At 42.9% G+C, this 16,477-nt stretch overlaps 1 protein-coding gene across 1 annotated transcript in view; it reads left to right on the top strand.

Annotated features, from left to right (window-relative positions):
- LOC126100324 (uncharacterized) overlaps nucleotides 1-14,486 on the top strand; it is a 129,412-nt gene extending 114,926 nt beyond the window's left edge. The window contains exon 3 of the mRNA XM_049910938.1: nucleotides 13,646-14,486. Coding sequence (XP_049766895.1) covers nucleotides 13,646-13,908 — 263 coding nt within the window. The 3' untranslated portion in view covers nucleotides 13,909-14,486. The remainder of the gene's footprint in view (nucleotides 1-13,645) is intronic.
- Nucleotides 14,487-16,477: the final 1,991 nt, after the last annotated feature.

Genomic DNA, 16,477 nt, shown 5'->3' with positions numbered 1-16,477 from the left:
CTTTCTAGTCCGGAGAAAAAAAATCGGAGGCCTTAGAACTTGAATGCACCTCGTATATCTCTGATACTTGACAAAAGTGTCTATACATTTATCTTCATGGCCATGTACAGGAATATGGTAATACTATTAGGCGCAGACTGAAACTTGACTATAGACTGGTACAGACAAATGTAGAACTCATGCAGACTGACTAATCGGAGGTCTGTACACTCGTTATAATACCTCGCGCGTTCATGTATCATTGCGCGAGTGTGATCCGCGAGGAGAAAAGGTTCTACGTTAGCAGCATTCTTATTGGTTGCATTACATATTAATACGCGGATCGGCGGAAGCAGAATTTGTTCCGTCTCTATCTCGTAGTGCAGAGACGGACGAGCGCTGCGCCTGCGCTGTTGTGCTTAGCGGGGCGCGCTCTAGTGGGAAAGTTGTGTACGCGCTGACTACGCGGAACTGTGTACACAACAAAATCCCAGCGAGAATCACTGTTCAGACTATACCTGGACTCGTCCGTGAACATAACCTGGGACCACTGTTTCAATGACCATGTACTGTGTTCTTGATACCACGCTTTACGGGTTCTCCTGTGACCAGGGGTCAGTGGAATGCACCGTGCAGGTCTGCGGGCGAATAAACCAAGTCTGTTCAGTCGTCTGTAGACTGTGTGTCTGGAGACAACTGTTCCAGTGTCTTCGGTAAGGTCCCAAGCAACGCTACCTGCAGTACTCCGTGGCAGTCTGCGGGCACTGATGGTGAGATATCGGTCTTCTTGTGGTGTTATACACTGTCGACGTCCTGTACTGTAGCGCCTGGACATGTTTCCTGTCTGCTGGAATCGTTGCCATAATCTTGAGATCACACTTTGTGGCACACGGAGGGCCCGTGCTACGACCTGCTGTGTTTGATGACCAGCCTCCAGTCACCCTAGTATTCTACCTCTCATAACGTCATCAATATGTGTTCTTTGAGCCATTTCCAACACACAGTCATCATTAGCACGTCTAAAAACGTGTGCACACTTATTCGCTGCACCGTACTTTGACATGCACCAACACACTTCTGCGTATGTGGATTGCTGCCAGCGTCACCGTGCGACGACGGCAGGTGAAATGCACCGCATGGTCATACCCCGAGGTGATTTCAACTCGTGAACTGCCCAACAGAGTGTTGTTTCACCGTGTATCGGCATAGCCTTAATTTATGAGCATGAGTGTATATATTATGTTTCGATGCAGCAATCTTCGTCGATTATGCTTTTAACGGATGATGAAAGACATGTATATTGAAATAGCAAACATACTTTTGATGTGATACAATTACAATTTAACAACTTTAAGATATTTTACTTTACTTGTACTGTGAAACTTTGCTTCTTGCCAAATTTCATGATTCTAGTTCAAAGTGAAGCACCCTACGGATTTGGATGAGTGAGTTTTCGATTATCGAAATATCTGACGTAACTGACTGTATCTTTTAACTGAACTGACTTAGAGACTTGAAATTTTTCAACCGCCAAGGGACTTCGGAATTTAATATGTGGCATAAATTTGAGCTTGTTACGTTTACCCGTTTGTGGGAAAAAGGGTTCTTTACAGTCCTACAGACCGACAGACAGACAACAAAACGATTCTGTACTGTTTTTACAGATTGAGGCACGGAACCCTAAAAATGTTTGATTTGCAACATTTAGCTACACCTTCCACCTACTTTTATACATAGTCGCTACTCAGACGTAGAAGGGAACATTTGCAAGTGTAGATAAACGTTCTTGATGGTACTTGGCGGGTGTATAAAGGGGCAAAGTAACACTATATATATTTTTTTGTGCGTGTCCAGTATTGTTTTTAAAAGGTAAAACACACTATTTTGGAATGTTAGGTTCGGAGGGAATACCTTCAGAACGGCGATATATAAAAATGTATTTGGTATAAAGGTCGATATGTAATAGTTCATGAAAACTGTATAATCAACTTTTATAATAATTTGAAATTTTGCGGTGTACCACACAAATTTATTTTGCAAAATGAAAACTTCTGTTACAACAAAAGTTAAAGAAACTTTCGAGCCACATACGTCCACGTGTAATAAAGCTAGGGTGTTGAATAGCATTTTTGGAAAATAAGCTGTACGCAGTGCACTGACAGAGAATTTTCAACATATCTCTTTCAAATATATAAACATGTGTTAGTGTTTTAATTTTTTATTTGTTTTATGTTTTAAACTGTCATTTTTACATTCTTGTTCTTTTTTGGTTCTTTAGTTTACCGTTTCACAAACGTGTATTTCGTTAATTAAAAATAATAAGTAACTAATCACTATGTTGCAAAATCATTGCAATAATGATAATCTATAAAGAAATGCTTGAAACATAGATTTTTTTGCAAATATAAGTAAAATAAATAATTTGAATGGTAATGAATGTTCAGATATTTTAATTAGGTGGCTGAAAATACTCCGACAGCACGTTGTGTACAGCTTATGTACCAGAAGTGGTAGCCCAGAAACGTGCTTTATTACACGTGAAAAAATGTGGCTCAAAAGATACTTTATGCTGTAGTAAAAGTTTTCATTTTTCGAAATAAATTGATGGTGGTGGTAAATTGCAAAATTTCAAATTATTACAAATTTGATTACATACTTTTCAACAACGTTAATTACATACACACTTATATATGAAAGACATTTTTACATGTTTCCGTTTCGAAGATATTCGTCTAAACATAATATGCCAAATTACCTTGCAGGATGTGTTGTACCCCCTTAAAAATGAAACTAAACACAAACAAAAAAACACGTATTGCATTCTTTCGACCCCTCTACACATTCGCCAAATTTCATCAAGATCGTTTATTTACACTTGGGAAAGTTTCCTTCTTAGACATTTGTCGCAGCGTGGTACCAAATTTCTAACACCCTCATCATAGAAGCAGCTGCCCGCCAGTTCTCTACGCTGGTCTGCAGCTCGTTGTCTGAGCCACAATGCTGTCCTCGTAGATAGTGGTTCATGTGAGCAAGGAGTTGAAAATCAGGGGGATCCAGGTCCGGGCTGTATGGCGGTTGATCGAACACTCCAATGAAAATAGCCGGCCGCGGTGGTCTAGCGGTTCTGGCGCTGCAGTCCGGAACCGCGGGACTGCTACGGTCGCAGGTTCGAATCCTGCCTCGGGCATGGGTGTGTGTGATGTCCTTAGGTTAGTTAGGTTTAAGTAGTTCTAAGTTCTAGGGGACTTATGACCTAAGATGTTGAGTCCCATAGTGCTCAGAGCCATTTGAACCATTTTTTTTCCAATGAAAATACTGCACGAACGTCATTGTCGCCGCTGCAGTGTGCGGCCGATCATTGTCATGAAGAAGAGCCTGGGGACAATATTCCTCTTCGCTTGCTCTGAATTGCCCTTCGTAGTCAGTTTTCTCGAATCGCCTGATCCACTCGTTGAACAAGATCATCGGTTGACACTCGCTTCCTTCTCTGACCGCCTGCGTCGTGGACGTCTGCATGTCCTGCTTCAAAGCTGCACTCCACTGTCACACGAGACAATTACGTTATGTGGACTGCATGAAATCGGGCGGAAACCGGCAGGATGCAGAGATCGAACGACAGCACGCACTTCACACTTCGCAGGAGACACTATTGTTCTAGACATCTTTACGTTCTCACTGTGCGCTCAGAACAGAAAAGCGTTACGTGACGCAATCGACTGGCGTACTAGACCCACTCTGCAACGCATCTGCGCAAAGCGTCATTGCGTTTTCAGTGTGGTTTTAGTTTAGCGACCGATTGGACCTTGGAGAGAAAAAAAGTTTTCATTTTTCGAAATGAATTGATGGTGGTGGTAAATTGCAAAATTTCATATAATCAGCACACCACACAAACAGGTAGCATCACGCTAATGCCGTGTAACACCGCTTCGAGTCTTGATTAAGGTCTCAGTTCGGCGAGGAACAGAGTCCACGAGTTTCTTCATGCATGACATATCAGCAGAAGCCATTCACTGATGCTTAGATCCGACAGAGCCAGCAAATTCCGGGGATGATGATTGTTACATTTCACCAGTTGTTCCAAACAGTCCCAGACATTTTCTGTGGACATTAAGATCTGTTGATATACGAGGGCCAGCCGAGGGCGGCAGGATGCCTAAGTATTCATAAAATCAGACCTGTGAAGACGGATTTTGTCATCTCGGAAGACCGGAGTGTCTGCACAACACTCGTTATAAAGATCCGGAAGGAAAGAAAACATTTGGCCACGAAGAATGTGAAAACAAACGTTCTAGATCGTGTTAACGATAATCGAAATGATTAGACCTAAGTCATGATACGAAAATCACGCTCACAAAATCATAAAGTCCTGAACTACACCCGCCACCACTGCGAGTTAAACGTCTCATTGGGCTGGCAGTGCCCTCGTTGCCTTGCATCGTTTGAAAAGAAGCAAAATCACGACTTGTCGGACAATAGTATACGCTTCCAATCAGCTGCTGCCCGGTTTCTACTGACGATGTATAATTACAAGGGGCGTTCCATACTGATTTAAAGTTTATTTTTTCCCCATCATTCATGGTGCATCATTTGATTCATCTCTAACAGTAGATGGGAGGACGATCACTAGAAGTGTAATCCCTGAACAGTATTGCGCAATTTCCCAACTTCTGTCACTATGTGAGCATGGAGTGTGATCATCAAGAACAGCGGTGAACAATGTAGTTTCTGTAGATGAGAGATGTAAACACTGTGGGCATTCACAAACGATTGGTGGCAGTGTGTTGAGAGTATGATTCGTCACGAAAAGTGCTTTTGCAACACGACAGCGCTCGTCGCCATACAAACCGGAAAGCCTATCTGCCCTCACTGAAACTGAGTTCCAGGTAGTGCCACACCCATCGCTTTCTCCCGGCTTGGCTCCTCAATTACCACCTATTCAGGGCTATGAATAAACCTCTGCATGGAGAGGTCGTTTTGCAAACTTCAAGGAACTGCGAGTATATGTCCTGCGATGTGTGCGACAGACTCCAGAAAAGTAGTAGCCCGCATCTCGTGGTCGTGCGGTAGCGTTCTCGCTTCCCACGCCCGGGTTCCCGGGTTCGATTCCCAGCGGGGTCAGGGATTTTCTCTGCCTCGTGATGGCTGGGTGTTGTGTGCTGTCCTCGGGTTAGTTAGGTTTAAGTAGTTCTAAGTTCTAGGGGACTGATGACCATAGATGTAAGTCCCATAGTGCTCAGAGCCATTTGAACCATTTGAACCAGAAAAGTAGTTCGGGGAGAACACACAGACGTTAATGGGGCAAAGTCAAGAGAAAACACTGGGTGTGGCTTTACCTGCAATACCAATTCAGAGATGGCAGTCGAGGTTTTGCGACACGTGTAGGAACGAGCGTTGTCGTGTTGCAAGACCAAGCTTGCGCCCTCTCCATACACACCCACTAATCGCCTGTGAAGATCCGCAGCGTTTACACCGTCCTTTCATAGAAACCAAATCGTCCAGCGCTGTCCTTGATGATTAAAATCCATGTTGTCCTCTCACATAATCACAGCTGTTGGGAAATTGGACTTTACTGTCCTGGATTACACTTCTAGTGATTGTCCTGTCACCTACGGTTAAACCGAAGTACTACATACTTCCAGCATAATGATGAGCCAAACGGCGCACCATGAGTAATGGGAAAATAAAGCGTAAATCAATATGGAACGCTCCTCGTATATGTACCGCTGTGGACAGTGGCTTTTTTTTTGTCATCAGTCTTCTGACTGCTTTGATGTGGCCAGGTAAATCTTTCTCTCCATCTTTTCTTAATCTCAGACAAACACGGACATCAAAACTCTTCAATCATTATACTCAAATCTCTGTTTTCCCCTACAGGTTTTCTCCTCTACAGCTCCCTCTAATACCATGGAAGCTATTCCCTGATGTCTTCACACACGTCCTGTCATTCAATTCCTACGTCTAATCAGTGTTTTCCACATACTCCTTCCATCGCCGAATCTGCGGAGACCCTTCTCATCTACTATGTTAAAGGTCCACCTAATTTTAAACTTCTTGACATGAGACACACAACTCCAACGCTTCCATAAACGTCTTTCCCGGTTTTCTCACAGTCCGTGACTCACTTCCATAGAATGCTGTGCTTCATATGTACATTTTCACACACTTCTTCCTCAAATTAAGTCATATACTTTAGAGAAGTAAACTTTTCTCAGCAAGGAACTCCATCTTCGCCTGTGCTAGTCTGTTGCTTACATCCTCCTCGTTTCATCCGCCGTATGTAACAGAATTATTCCACTTATAGCAGAATCAGTTTTGATCGTATATTTATTTACTTTTGTCTACATTCGGTTTATACTCGATCGATATTCTGTGCTCAATAAGCTGTTCATTTCATTCAGGAGATCCTGAAATAGTTCTTCACTTTTTTCTGAGGATAACAATTCCATCAGCGAAACTTACCATTGACATCTTTTCTCCCTGATGTTTTAATCGCACTCATGAATGTTTTTCATTTCCGTCGTTACTTCTTCGATGTTCATGTGTAACAGCAGGAGAGAATATATTCCTGTCTTACACCTTTTTTTTAACTGAGCGCTTTCTTCTTCGTCTTCCATTCTTATTGTTCCGTCTTGGTTCTTGTATATATAGCACATTACTCATCTTGCCCTACAGTTTTCTCATTATTTCAAATGTCTTGCGCCAAGCTACGTCATCAAGCGTTTTTCATAGAGCAATTAATCAATCCTATGAAAGTATCTTGATTTTCGTTAAGTGTTGCTTTCATTATTAAGCACAGTGATATAAGTTCCTTAAAGACAAACTGATCGTCATGTAACAAACCTTCAATTTTCTTTTCCATTCTCCTGTATATTGTGTGCAATGTATGTGTGAGCTGTTAAGATAATTCTCGAATTTATCTACACCTGCTGTCCTCTGGATTGTGTGGTTGATAGTCTCCTGAAAGTCCGATAGTCTCCAATCTAATGTACTATACACACTGACTTGAATAATATACAGGATGTCCCATTTATCTTGACCACCCTAAATAACTGTTTGTGCTGATGCAAATTACAAAATGTTTCAAACAAATGTTCTTCAGCCGTCAGGGGACATCAATTAGCATGATTGCCTTCGTTGTAGCTTTGTTTTTCACAAAGATATGTACAGCGGTATGACTTTTTTAAATGGCACCCTGTATTTTTTATTCGGTAGTTCATTTCCTCTCCTAAAGACCTATTTAAAAATGTATCACAGTGTACCATTCAGTGAAACACAGCATCATTAATTACATAACACAACATTGAGTTGACGCTCCCAGTGCTTAGTGCTGGTACTCGGGGTAATGGAATACATCCACCTGCTGACATTGACAGAGGACAAATGTAAACATAAGTTGAATGAACACCCGTCATTCCGACAACCATCGTCAGTTGAAGAGTTGTGTGAGTAGAGTGTACACCAACGAAGAGAAGGTAGAAATGATACTCATCTATGGGGAATGTAAGTTAGCAGAACAGTAATTACAGTACTGTTTTCTTATGTACATGTACATTTAGTATGGTAGTTTAGTCCTTTTAAATACTGTTGTGTAGAGTAGACATACAGTAACGCCTGTCCTTCCTACAAACTGCATCGGCATAACGTTTCTTTTATTGTTGTTGTTGAAGGTAGGCGAGATGCTACGCAGGCAGCGCAATTGCACAGAGAGCGATATCCTGACAAGAACCCACCTTCCCGACGAATGTTTTCTCATCATGTTGCGACGCTTCAGGAAACGGGAAGTTTCAACCCACGACAACGTAATCGTCATAGTACTCGAGCAGACGAAGCTGCCGAAGTTACTGTTCTCGGTTCCGTTGCTGTGAATCCACATGTGAGCACACGACAGCTTGAACACGAGATTGGCATACCTAAAACCAGTGTACATCGTATTCTTACACGTCACCGGTTCCATCCTTACCGTGTACATCTACATCAAGAACTGCATGGGAATGATTTGCAGAACCGTGTACACTTCTATCAGTGGGCACAGCTGCAAATCCTCGCCAACTTGAACTTCTTCTCCAGTGTTCTGTTTACCGATGAATGTTCCTTCTCAAACAAAGGACGGGTAAATACAAGGAACATGCATTAAAGGTTCAGCGACAACCCACGATTGCTTAGACAGGTGGAACATTAGCGTCAATGGAGAGTTAACATCTGGTATGAGATGCTTAGTACTACAATTATTGGCCCTTATTTCATCAATGGTAGTCTAAACGGCACAGCGTAATGCCAACTTCCTCAGACGAATTCTTCCTCCTCTTCTGGATGAAGTACCGCTTAGAACCAGAATGCTTATGTGGAATCAACACGATGGATGTCCAGCACATAATACCTTGCGTACACGTCGCGTTCTGAACCGAAGGTCTCCTGCCAGATAGAATGGTCGAGGAGGAACAGTTATTTGGCGTGCTAGGTCTCCTGATTTAAATCCTCTGGACATTTTTCTTTGGGGCTGGATTAAAGACGTTGTCGATCGCGTTATTCCAACAGCTCCAGAGGACATGCAAGAACGTATCGTGCTTGCTTGTAATTCTCTTCAGCAGGCAACACTGAGCCAGTAAATAATTCTTTCATTCAACGAGTGCAACAGTGTATCGGTGTCCAGGGTCACCACTTTGAGCACCTTTGAATGTTCTACTCCTGGGCAATGGTACAGGACAGTCAAAGTCAATTTTGTGTTATGTTTTCACTTGGTTTTCATTTGTTTTCTGACAACTCCAGCAATTGGACGAGTTTGTGATCCCAAGCTCAAATTTAGTGTTGTGTTATGTAATTAATAACGTTGTGTTTCAGTGAATGGTACACTGTGATACATTTTTAAATAAGTCTTTAGGAGAGGAAATGAATTACCGAATAAAAAATACAGGGTGCCATTTAAAAAGTCACCGCTGTTCATATCTTTGTAAAAAGCAAAGCTACAACGAACGCAGTCATGCTTATAAGTGTCCCCCTGACGGCTAAAGAACATTTGCTTGAAACATTTTGTAATTTGCATCTGGACAAACAGCTATTTAGGATGGTGAAGATAAATGGGACATCCCGTATTTTTCCAGTTTCCCCGAACGATGTTTCGTATTTCAAAAGAATGTTGTCTCTCCTTCCTACCTTGCCAAAGTCATTCAAAGCTGTTTCAAATTCGATCTCTAATACCGTATCATCTATGTCTTCCACTTGGTCTTTTGTCACGTCAGCAAATACACTCCTGGAAATGGAAAAAAGAACACATTGACACCGGTGTGTCAGACCCACCATACTTGCTCCGGACACTGCGAGAGGGCTGTACAAGCAATGATCACACGCACGGCACAGCGGACACACCAGGAACCGCGGTGTTGGCCGTCGAATGGCGCTAGCTGCGCAGCATTTGTGCACCGCCGCCGTCAGTGTCAGCCAGTTTGCCGTGGTATACGGAGCTCCATCGCAGTCTTTAACACTGGTAGTATGCCGCGACAGCGTGGACGTGAACCGTATGTGCAGTTGACGGACTTTGAGCGAGGGCGTATAGTGGGCATGCGGGAGGCCGGGTGGACGTACCGCCGAATTGCTCAACACGTGGGGCGTGAGGTCTCCACAGTACATCGATGTTGTCGCCAGTGGTCGGCGGAAGGTGCACGTGCCCGTCGACCTGGGACCGGACCGCAGCGACGCACGGACGCACGCCAAGACCGTAGGATCCTACGCAGTGCCGTAGGAGACCGCACCGCCACTTCCCAGCAAATTAGGGACACTGTTGCTCCTGGGGTATCGGCGAGGACCATTCGCAACCGTCTCCATGAAGCTGGGCTACGGTCCCGCACACCGTTAGGCCGTCTTCCGCTCACGCCCCAACATCGTGCAGCCCGCCTCCAGTGGTGTCGCGACAGGCGTGAATGGAGGGACGAATGGAGACGTGTCGTCTTCAGCGATGAGAGTCGCTTCTGCCTTGGTGCCAATGATGGTCGTATGCGTGTTTGGCGCCGTGCAGGTGAGCGCCACAATCAGGACTGCATACGACCGAGGCACACAGGGCCAACACCCGGCATCATGGTGTGGGGAGCGATCTCCTACACTGGCCGTACACCATTGGTGATCGTCGAGGGGACACTGAATAGTGCACGGTACATCCAAACCGTCATCGAACCCAACGTTCTACCATTCCTAGACCGGCAAGGGAACTTGCTGTTCCAACAGGACAATGCACGTCCGCATGTATCCCGTGCCACCCAACGTGCTCTAGAAGGTGTAAGTCAACTACCCTGGCCAGCAAGATCTCCGGATCTGTCCCCCATTGAGCATGTTTGGGACTGGATGAGGCGTCGTCTCACGCGGTCTGCACGTCCAGCACGAACGCTGGTCCAACTGAGGCGCCAGGTGGAAATGGCATGGCAAGCCGTTCCACAGGACTACATCCAGCATCTCTACGATCGTCTCCATAGGAGAATAGCAGCCTGCATTGCTGCGAAAGGTGGATATACACTGTACTAGTGCCGACATTGTGCATGCTCTGTTGCCTGTGTCTATGTGCCTGTGGTTCTGTCAGTGTGATCATGTGGTGTATCTGACCCCAGGAATGTGTCAATAAAGTTTCCCCTTCCTGGTACAATGAATTCACGGTGTTCTTATTTCAATTTCCAGGAGTGTAGTTCTAGCCGCACTTAGAGGCCCTGAATGTACTATTTTCATCCATCATCTATTTACTCTGCGTTTGACATGAAGTTCCCTTTGCGCTCTTAATGTTGATGTACTCGCTGTTAATTTCTCCGAAGGTCTTTGGGTGTGCTGAATCTGCCTTTCAACGATTATTTTCTTTTTGGTTGCTATATATTTTCCTACAGCTCTTTCACTTTAGCTTCCCTGCTCCTCCCATTGACATTATTTCTAAGTGAACTATATTCCTTTATTCCCGCCTGTCCCTGAAAATTTGTGCACATCTTTCTATCGTCCATCAGTTGATGTATCACCCTATATTTATTCAAAGCTACCTTCCTTGTACGTATGTTTTTTTTTTCTGTCCAACTTCTGAGTGCCCGTTTTAGAGATGCCCAATCCTCTCTAACTAAACTGCCTACTCTGCTATTCATTAACGCCCTATCTTTAACATCCGAGAACTTCAGGCACCCATAATTATTCTGCAGTACTTCTGTATCTCACGTCTTTACAGTTTGATTCTTCCTGACCATTCACTTGATCTTCAGCCTAATATTCTTCGTTAGTAAATTGTGGCTCCTGCATACACCTTACACTCCAGTATCTGCTTTCGAAATATCTGCCCCATCACGAAATAATCCAGCCAATATCAACCCAATATCTCCAGGTCTTTTCAAAGTTACCTCTTCCTTTTGACATTTTTGAACAGTACATTCGCTGTTACTGGCTGAAATTTATTGCAGAGCTTAAAGAGTATTTATGTTCTCTCATTCCTGCTAACGAGTTTGTGTATTTCCATAATTCCATCTTCTGCTCCTTTCTGGCTGTTGGCAGAATGATGGTACTCCACAGGCATTGGGCTGTCGTTGATGACGATTTTTGTTCTAAATTTAAGCTGTGGTCGGAATCGACCCCTTGACCAGCGGTGTTTTGATTAGCAGTGTAAGGCGTGGTGTACCTGACTCTAAATGTTCATGCAGTTTTCTTCGCGATGTTCGCTTGGAAACTGATTGACGTGGATCTGCATTCACCAATAGCTCAGCTCCCGTCTGTTTTGAAACTGATTGTGTTGACACTTGTCTCCAGCCATTGTTGGTTAGGATCTTTTTACGACGACTGTTCTTATGCCGTGCTACACGGTTGCGTGAATTACACCTTTCCTTGTGAACATATCGGACATTCCGCACTGATACCGAAAAATCGGACAACTTAATTCACAATGTAGTAATGTGCGCATTCATTACTGATAGCTCCTTTCTGTCATTGTGTCATGTCTTCAAGTCGACCCATGTTACTGCCTGATACTATGCAACTAACTGGAACACACACACATACCACATTAAGACACTTCCTTGCCATACCTTAAGCTGGGTTTACACTAGCAAGTCGCTTGCAAAAGTTATTGCTGCAAGTTATTGCGAGCCGCTTGCAGCTGTGTTTACACAGCACCGCAAGAATTAAGCAAGATTCTTCCGCAAGTTCTATGGCAAGAAACTTGCATCAACAACTTGCTGATACTGTTTACATATGCTTTCAGTACCATTACGAGTGTCAGCCTAAGTATAAAATAACAAGTAGGCGAGTGAGAAATGCTGCAGCTCTTGTAACTGTAATGAAAAACGTGAAAAAGAAAAAGAGAAGTATTTGGGTTAGAGAGTGGGTAATGAGAAGATCGCAAAATGGTGCCTATAATAACCTTTTCCAAGAACTTAGTATGGAGAGCGTGGATACTTTTGAAAACTTTTGCAGAATGTCCTCGAATGATCTGGAGTGTTTGTTGGCGTTAATAGCGCCCGTCATATCAAATCGAGACACAAACTTCCGTACTGCTATTTCAGCAAAGCAACGTTTGCTAGTCACTCTACGATTTATAGCTACAGGTGAGCTACGAATTAAATAGGCCGTTTCATTTATATATGTGAAACATACAACCAAAAAAAGTTTGAATTTTGAAATCTTTTCTTTGTAGGAGACTCATACAATTCCCTAATGTACTTGTTTCATATTCCCGTCAGCACAATTTCTTTGATCGTATCCGATGTATGTAGAGCCATTTTTGACGTCTTGAAAAGGGAATATTATTTGAAGGTATGTGAAAACACACAATGAAATTAAATTTTTATTGAAATAAACTGCATTTTATAGAATATGCGTATAAAAATGTTTTTTTTTCTAAGGTTCATAAAATGGAAAGTGACAAGCAAATTAAATAGAACATGTAATAATTACACATCGTCTTTTTCTAGACTCCTCAAACAACAAGCGAGTGGATGCAGGTGGCAAAGGGGTTGTGTCTTCAAGTTATGCTACGTTCTCTGTATTTCTTTCACAGATGTGTCGAATATCGACGAGATTTCATTTAATGCGCTCACCTTCCTCATTCTATCCTTAAAGTCCCAGTTATGCACGTTCCGTATTTCGGGGTAGCTCTCCACGGCTTCAATAAAATGTTCTGTATCCTGCTTCATCCATTCCCATTTCTCCTCCATTTCTGAAATTTGTTTGCATATAATACATAAGATGGTTGCATAAAATTAAGTCACAACATTAAGTAAAATGTTAAATATGAGTGTTACGCAGACGACATACTTACCGTAACTTGCGCTTCCTACTTGCAGGAAATAGAAATAAATTCTAAAAGCTGCAAGTTACTTGCAGATACTTCTTGCGTGGTGTGCACACTGGAAGCGGAAAACGTGCAGCAAGTCACTTCCGCAATGAATTGCTGCAGTCGCAAGTAGACTTGGCGATATGTTTACACTCGCAACTCGCGCGACAAGTTCCTCCACACAAGTAAATTACTGCAATGACTTGCTAGTGTAAACTGAGCATTACATCACCAGTGGAAGGCCAAATAACTGCCTTCTATACGAGTAGCTTTCCAAAGTGATCAATAGGCTCTTTTAAGATGGTGACTAATATTTTGTTAGGTGAGTTTTCTAGTGTAGATCGTATTGTTTTGACTGTCGTTGAAAGCAGCCGATGGGTTTTGCAGGTTCGTTCGCCTACATCGACCCGCGGTACCAGGTGCGCACAGTTGAGTACACGGCAGACAAGCAGGGCTTCCACCCAATCGTGAGCCTGCCCGTGGCAGACACGCCGACCGTGGCGGCCGCCAAGCAGAAACACGCTGAGCAGTACGCACGCATCGCCGCCGAACATCAGCGCATCGCCGCCGAGCGGGAGGCACTGCTCCCGCAGCAGCCGCAGCACGATGGCGACTACAACGCCATCGCCGGTGCGCACCAAAACTACTGAGCAGAGATAAAATTGTACCTGTCGCACTGCAACCAACTGCTGAACCAAAAATTTTTGCTTCTATTGACATAAGGAAAATAAAATCTCGTTTACAGTATAAGTATCATTATTATGCTAATTGTAATAATGGAGACAAACTGAAGTATTTAATTACATTTACAAGAACATTAATTTTCTTGTACTGATGTAGCTGAGATTACAATTCACTATTAAAATATCAACATTTCCTACAGCTGTAGCTGACATAAATTGGTTTCCATATAAATTATATTTGATTTCATCCTCATGCAATGGATTTGCAAGTAAGACTATTAAACAACGATTGTGGGCTTGGAATACTCAACAGCAACGTTAAACAGTGGTTCAACGTAAAATGTTTAACCGATTTCGTTGACTTAAAACATAGATTTGAAGCCTGACAGTAGCGTAAAATTTTGGAAGGAAATTTTGGGTAGGAAAACACCTGGTTCACAGACATTCCATTAAAAGACGTTATGTTAAGACTGTTGTACACTGACATTCTACTTATACTATAATGATGTAATGAATTATTTTAAATTAAAGTTTACTAAACAGTTTCTTTGGCATTTATTTTTTGAAAGAGATTAGAACAAGATGTCTATGATTCTTTACTTCACACTTTTCTCGTATTAACATACTACGAATTTGCCAATTTGCTTTGCTACAGACCGATGGAAGATAATGGTTCTAGTCGTCGTCACTGACACTCTTCTATTTTTTATTTTATACTATAGAACATCTTTGCTCTATCGTCTTAGCAACTGACTGAAAAAAAAAATTTTTCCTCGAAAACATTTATTCAAAGACACAGAGACAAGGAAAATGTAGAGAAAGCTCCTAGTGGTAAAAATTTGAAATGGAGCATTTGTATTTTATTGTATTGTATGTTAACCGGGAGCCTAGAAATGACGGAGAGGCTCCATCCCCACCGCAGTCACATTGGTCCACAACCCCGCGATGATTACCGCAGTCCATTTCACCCCTCCGCTGCAACACACTGAACCACTTGGGAATGTCTCACACCAGAAAAGTGTGTAACCCTTATGTTTGCATGGTAGAGTAATGGTGGTGTATGCATACGTGGAGAACTTGTTGGTGTAGCAATCGCTGACATAGTGTAGCTGAGGCGGAATAAGGGGAACCAACTTGCATTCACTGAGGCTGATGGAAAACCACCTAAAAACCATCTACAGACTGGCCAGCTCACCAGACCTAGACACAAGTCCACCAGGCGGATTCATGCCAGCGACCAAGCGCACCTTCCCAGTGCAGAAAGCCATGCGCTAGATCGCACGGCAAACCGGGTGGGCGAAATGGAGCATACTAACGTTCTTAACATTTCTACAAATCATCAGTGAATGGTATTTGCATTCCATCCACGACAGGAATGTATGGTTCTCCATTTCTATGAAAACAGTACGCAGACAGCTCCAAATTATGTCATTGCTGTTAATACTAATAAGCAATTTACAGTGGCACTATAAATTATGTGTGAGTCTGTGCTAGACGTTTGGCTTATAATTTATTCCAGTCTTCTGAAATCCTTCAGCAACATTAAATCCAAAATTTAAGTACAGGTCTGGGAACAAGGTAACACTTATACAGTAATTCGGTTTATACAGTAATTTATTAATAACAGTTCAACACTTTATGCCTTTTGGTCAACAACTGTCTTCAGAACCTATGATATAAAATTAAAGCCAAATATGAGTACAAAATAGGTAATTGTTATGAAGATGTATATGTGTGTGCAAAGATAAAACAGCATGATACATACTGAAGCACCAGAGGAACTGGTATGGGCATGTGTATTCAAATACAGAGATATGTAAACAGGAAGAATACGGCGCTGCGGTCGGCACTGCCGTATAAGACAAGTGCTGCTGCAACGGCAGGTTATCAAGATTTAAGTGAGTTTGAATGTGGTGTTGTAGTCGCTGCACAAGTGATGGGACACGGCATCTCCAAGGTAACAATAAAGTGGAGATTTTCCCTTACAACCATTTTGGGAGTGTACCGCGAATATCAGGAATCCTGTAAAACATCAAATCTCTGACATCGCTATGGCTGTAATAAGATCCTGGATGAACAGAACCAACAACGACCGAAGAGAATCGTTCAACGAGACAAAAGTGCAACCCTTCCGCAAATTGCTGCAGATATCAGTATGGGGCTGTCAACAAGTATCAGCGTGTGAACCATTCAACAAAACATCATCAATATGAGCTATTGGAGGTGAAGGCCGACACTTGTAGCGTTGATGACTGCACAACACAAAGCTTTACACTTCGCTTGGGCCTCCCTCAACACCGCCATTGGACTGTTGATGACTGGAAACATGAGTCTCATTTCAAATTGTATCGAGCAGATGGATGTGTATAGGTATGGAGACAACCTCATGAATCCATGGACCCTGCATGTCAGTAAGAGACTATGCAAGCTGGTAGAGGTTCTGTAATGGTGTGGGGCGTGTGTGCAGGAGTGATATGAGACGGCTGATACGTCTATATACGACTTTGACAGGTGACACATGCATAAGCATCCTGTC

Source organism: Schistocerca cancellata, chromosome 9 (genome assembly GCF_023864275.1).
Source record: "Schistocerca cancellata isolate TAMUIC-IGC-003103 chromosome 9, iqSchCanc2.1, whole genome shotgun sequence".
In the NCBI taxonomy this organism is placed as follows: domain Eukaryota; kingdom Metazoa; phylum Arthropoda; class Insecta; order Orthoptera; family Acrididae; genus Schistocerca; species Schistocerca cancellata.
Note: the sequence above shows the minus strand (reverse complement) of the source record. Positions and strands in the feature narration are given on the sequence as shown.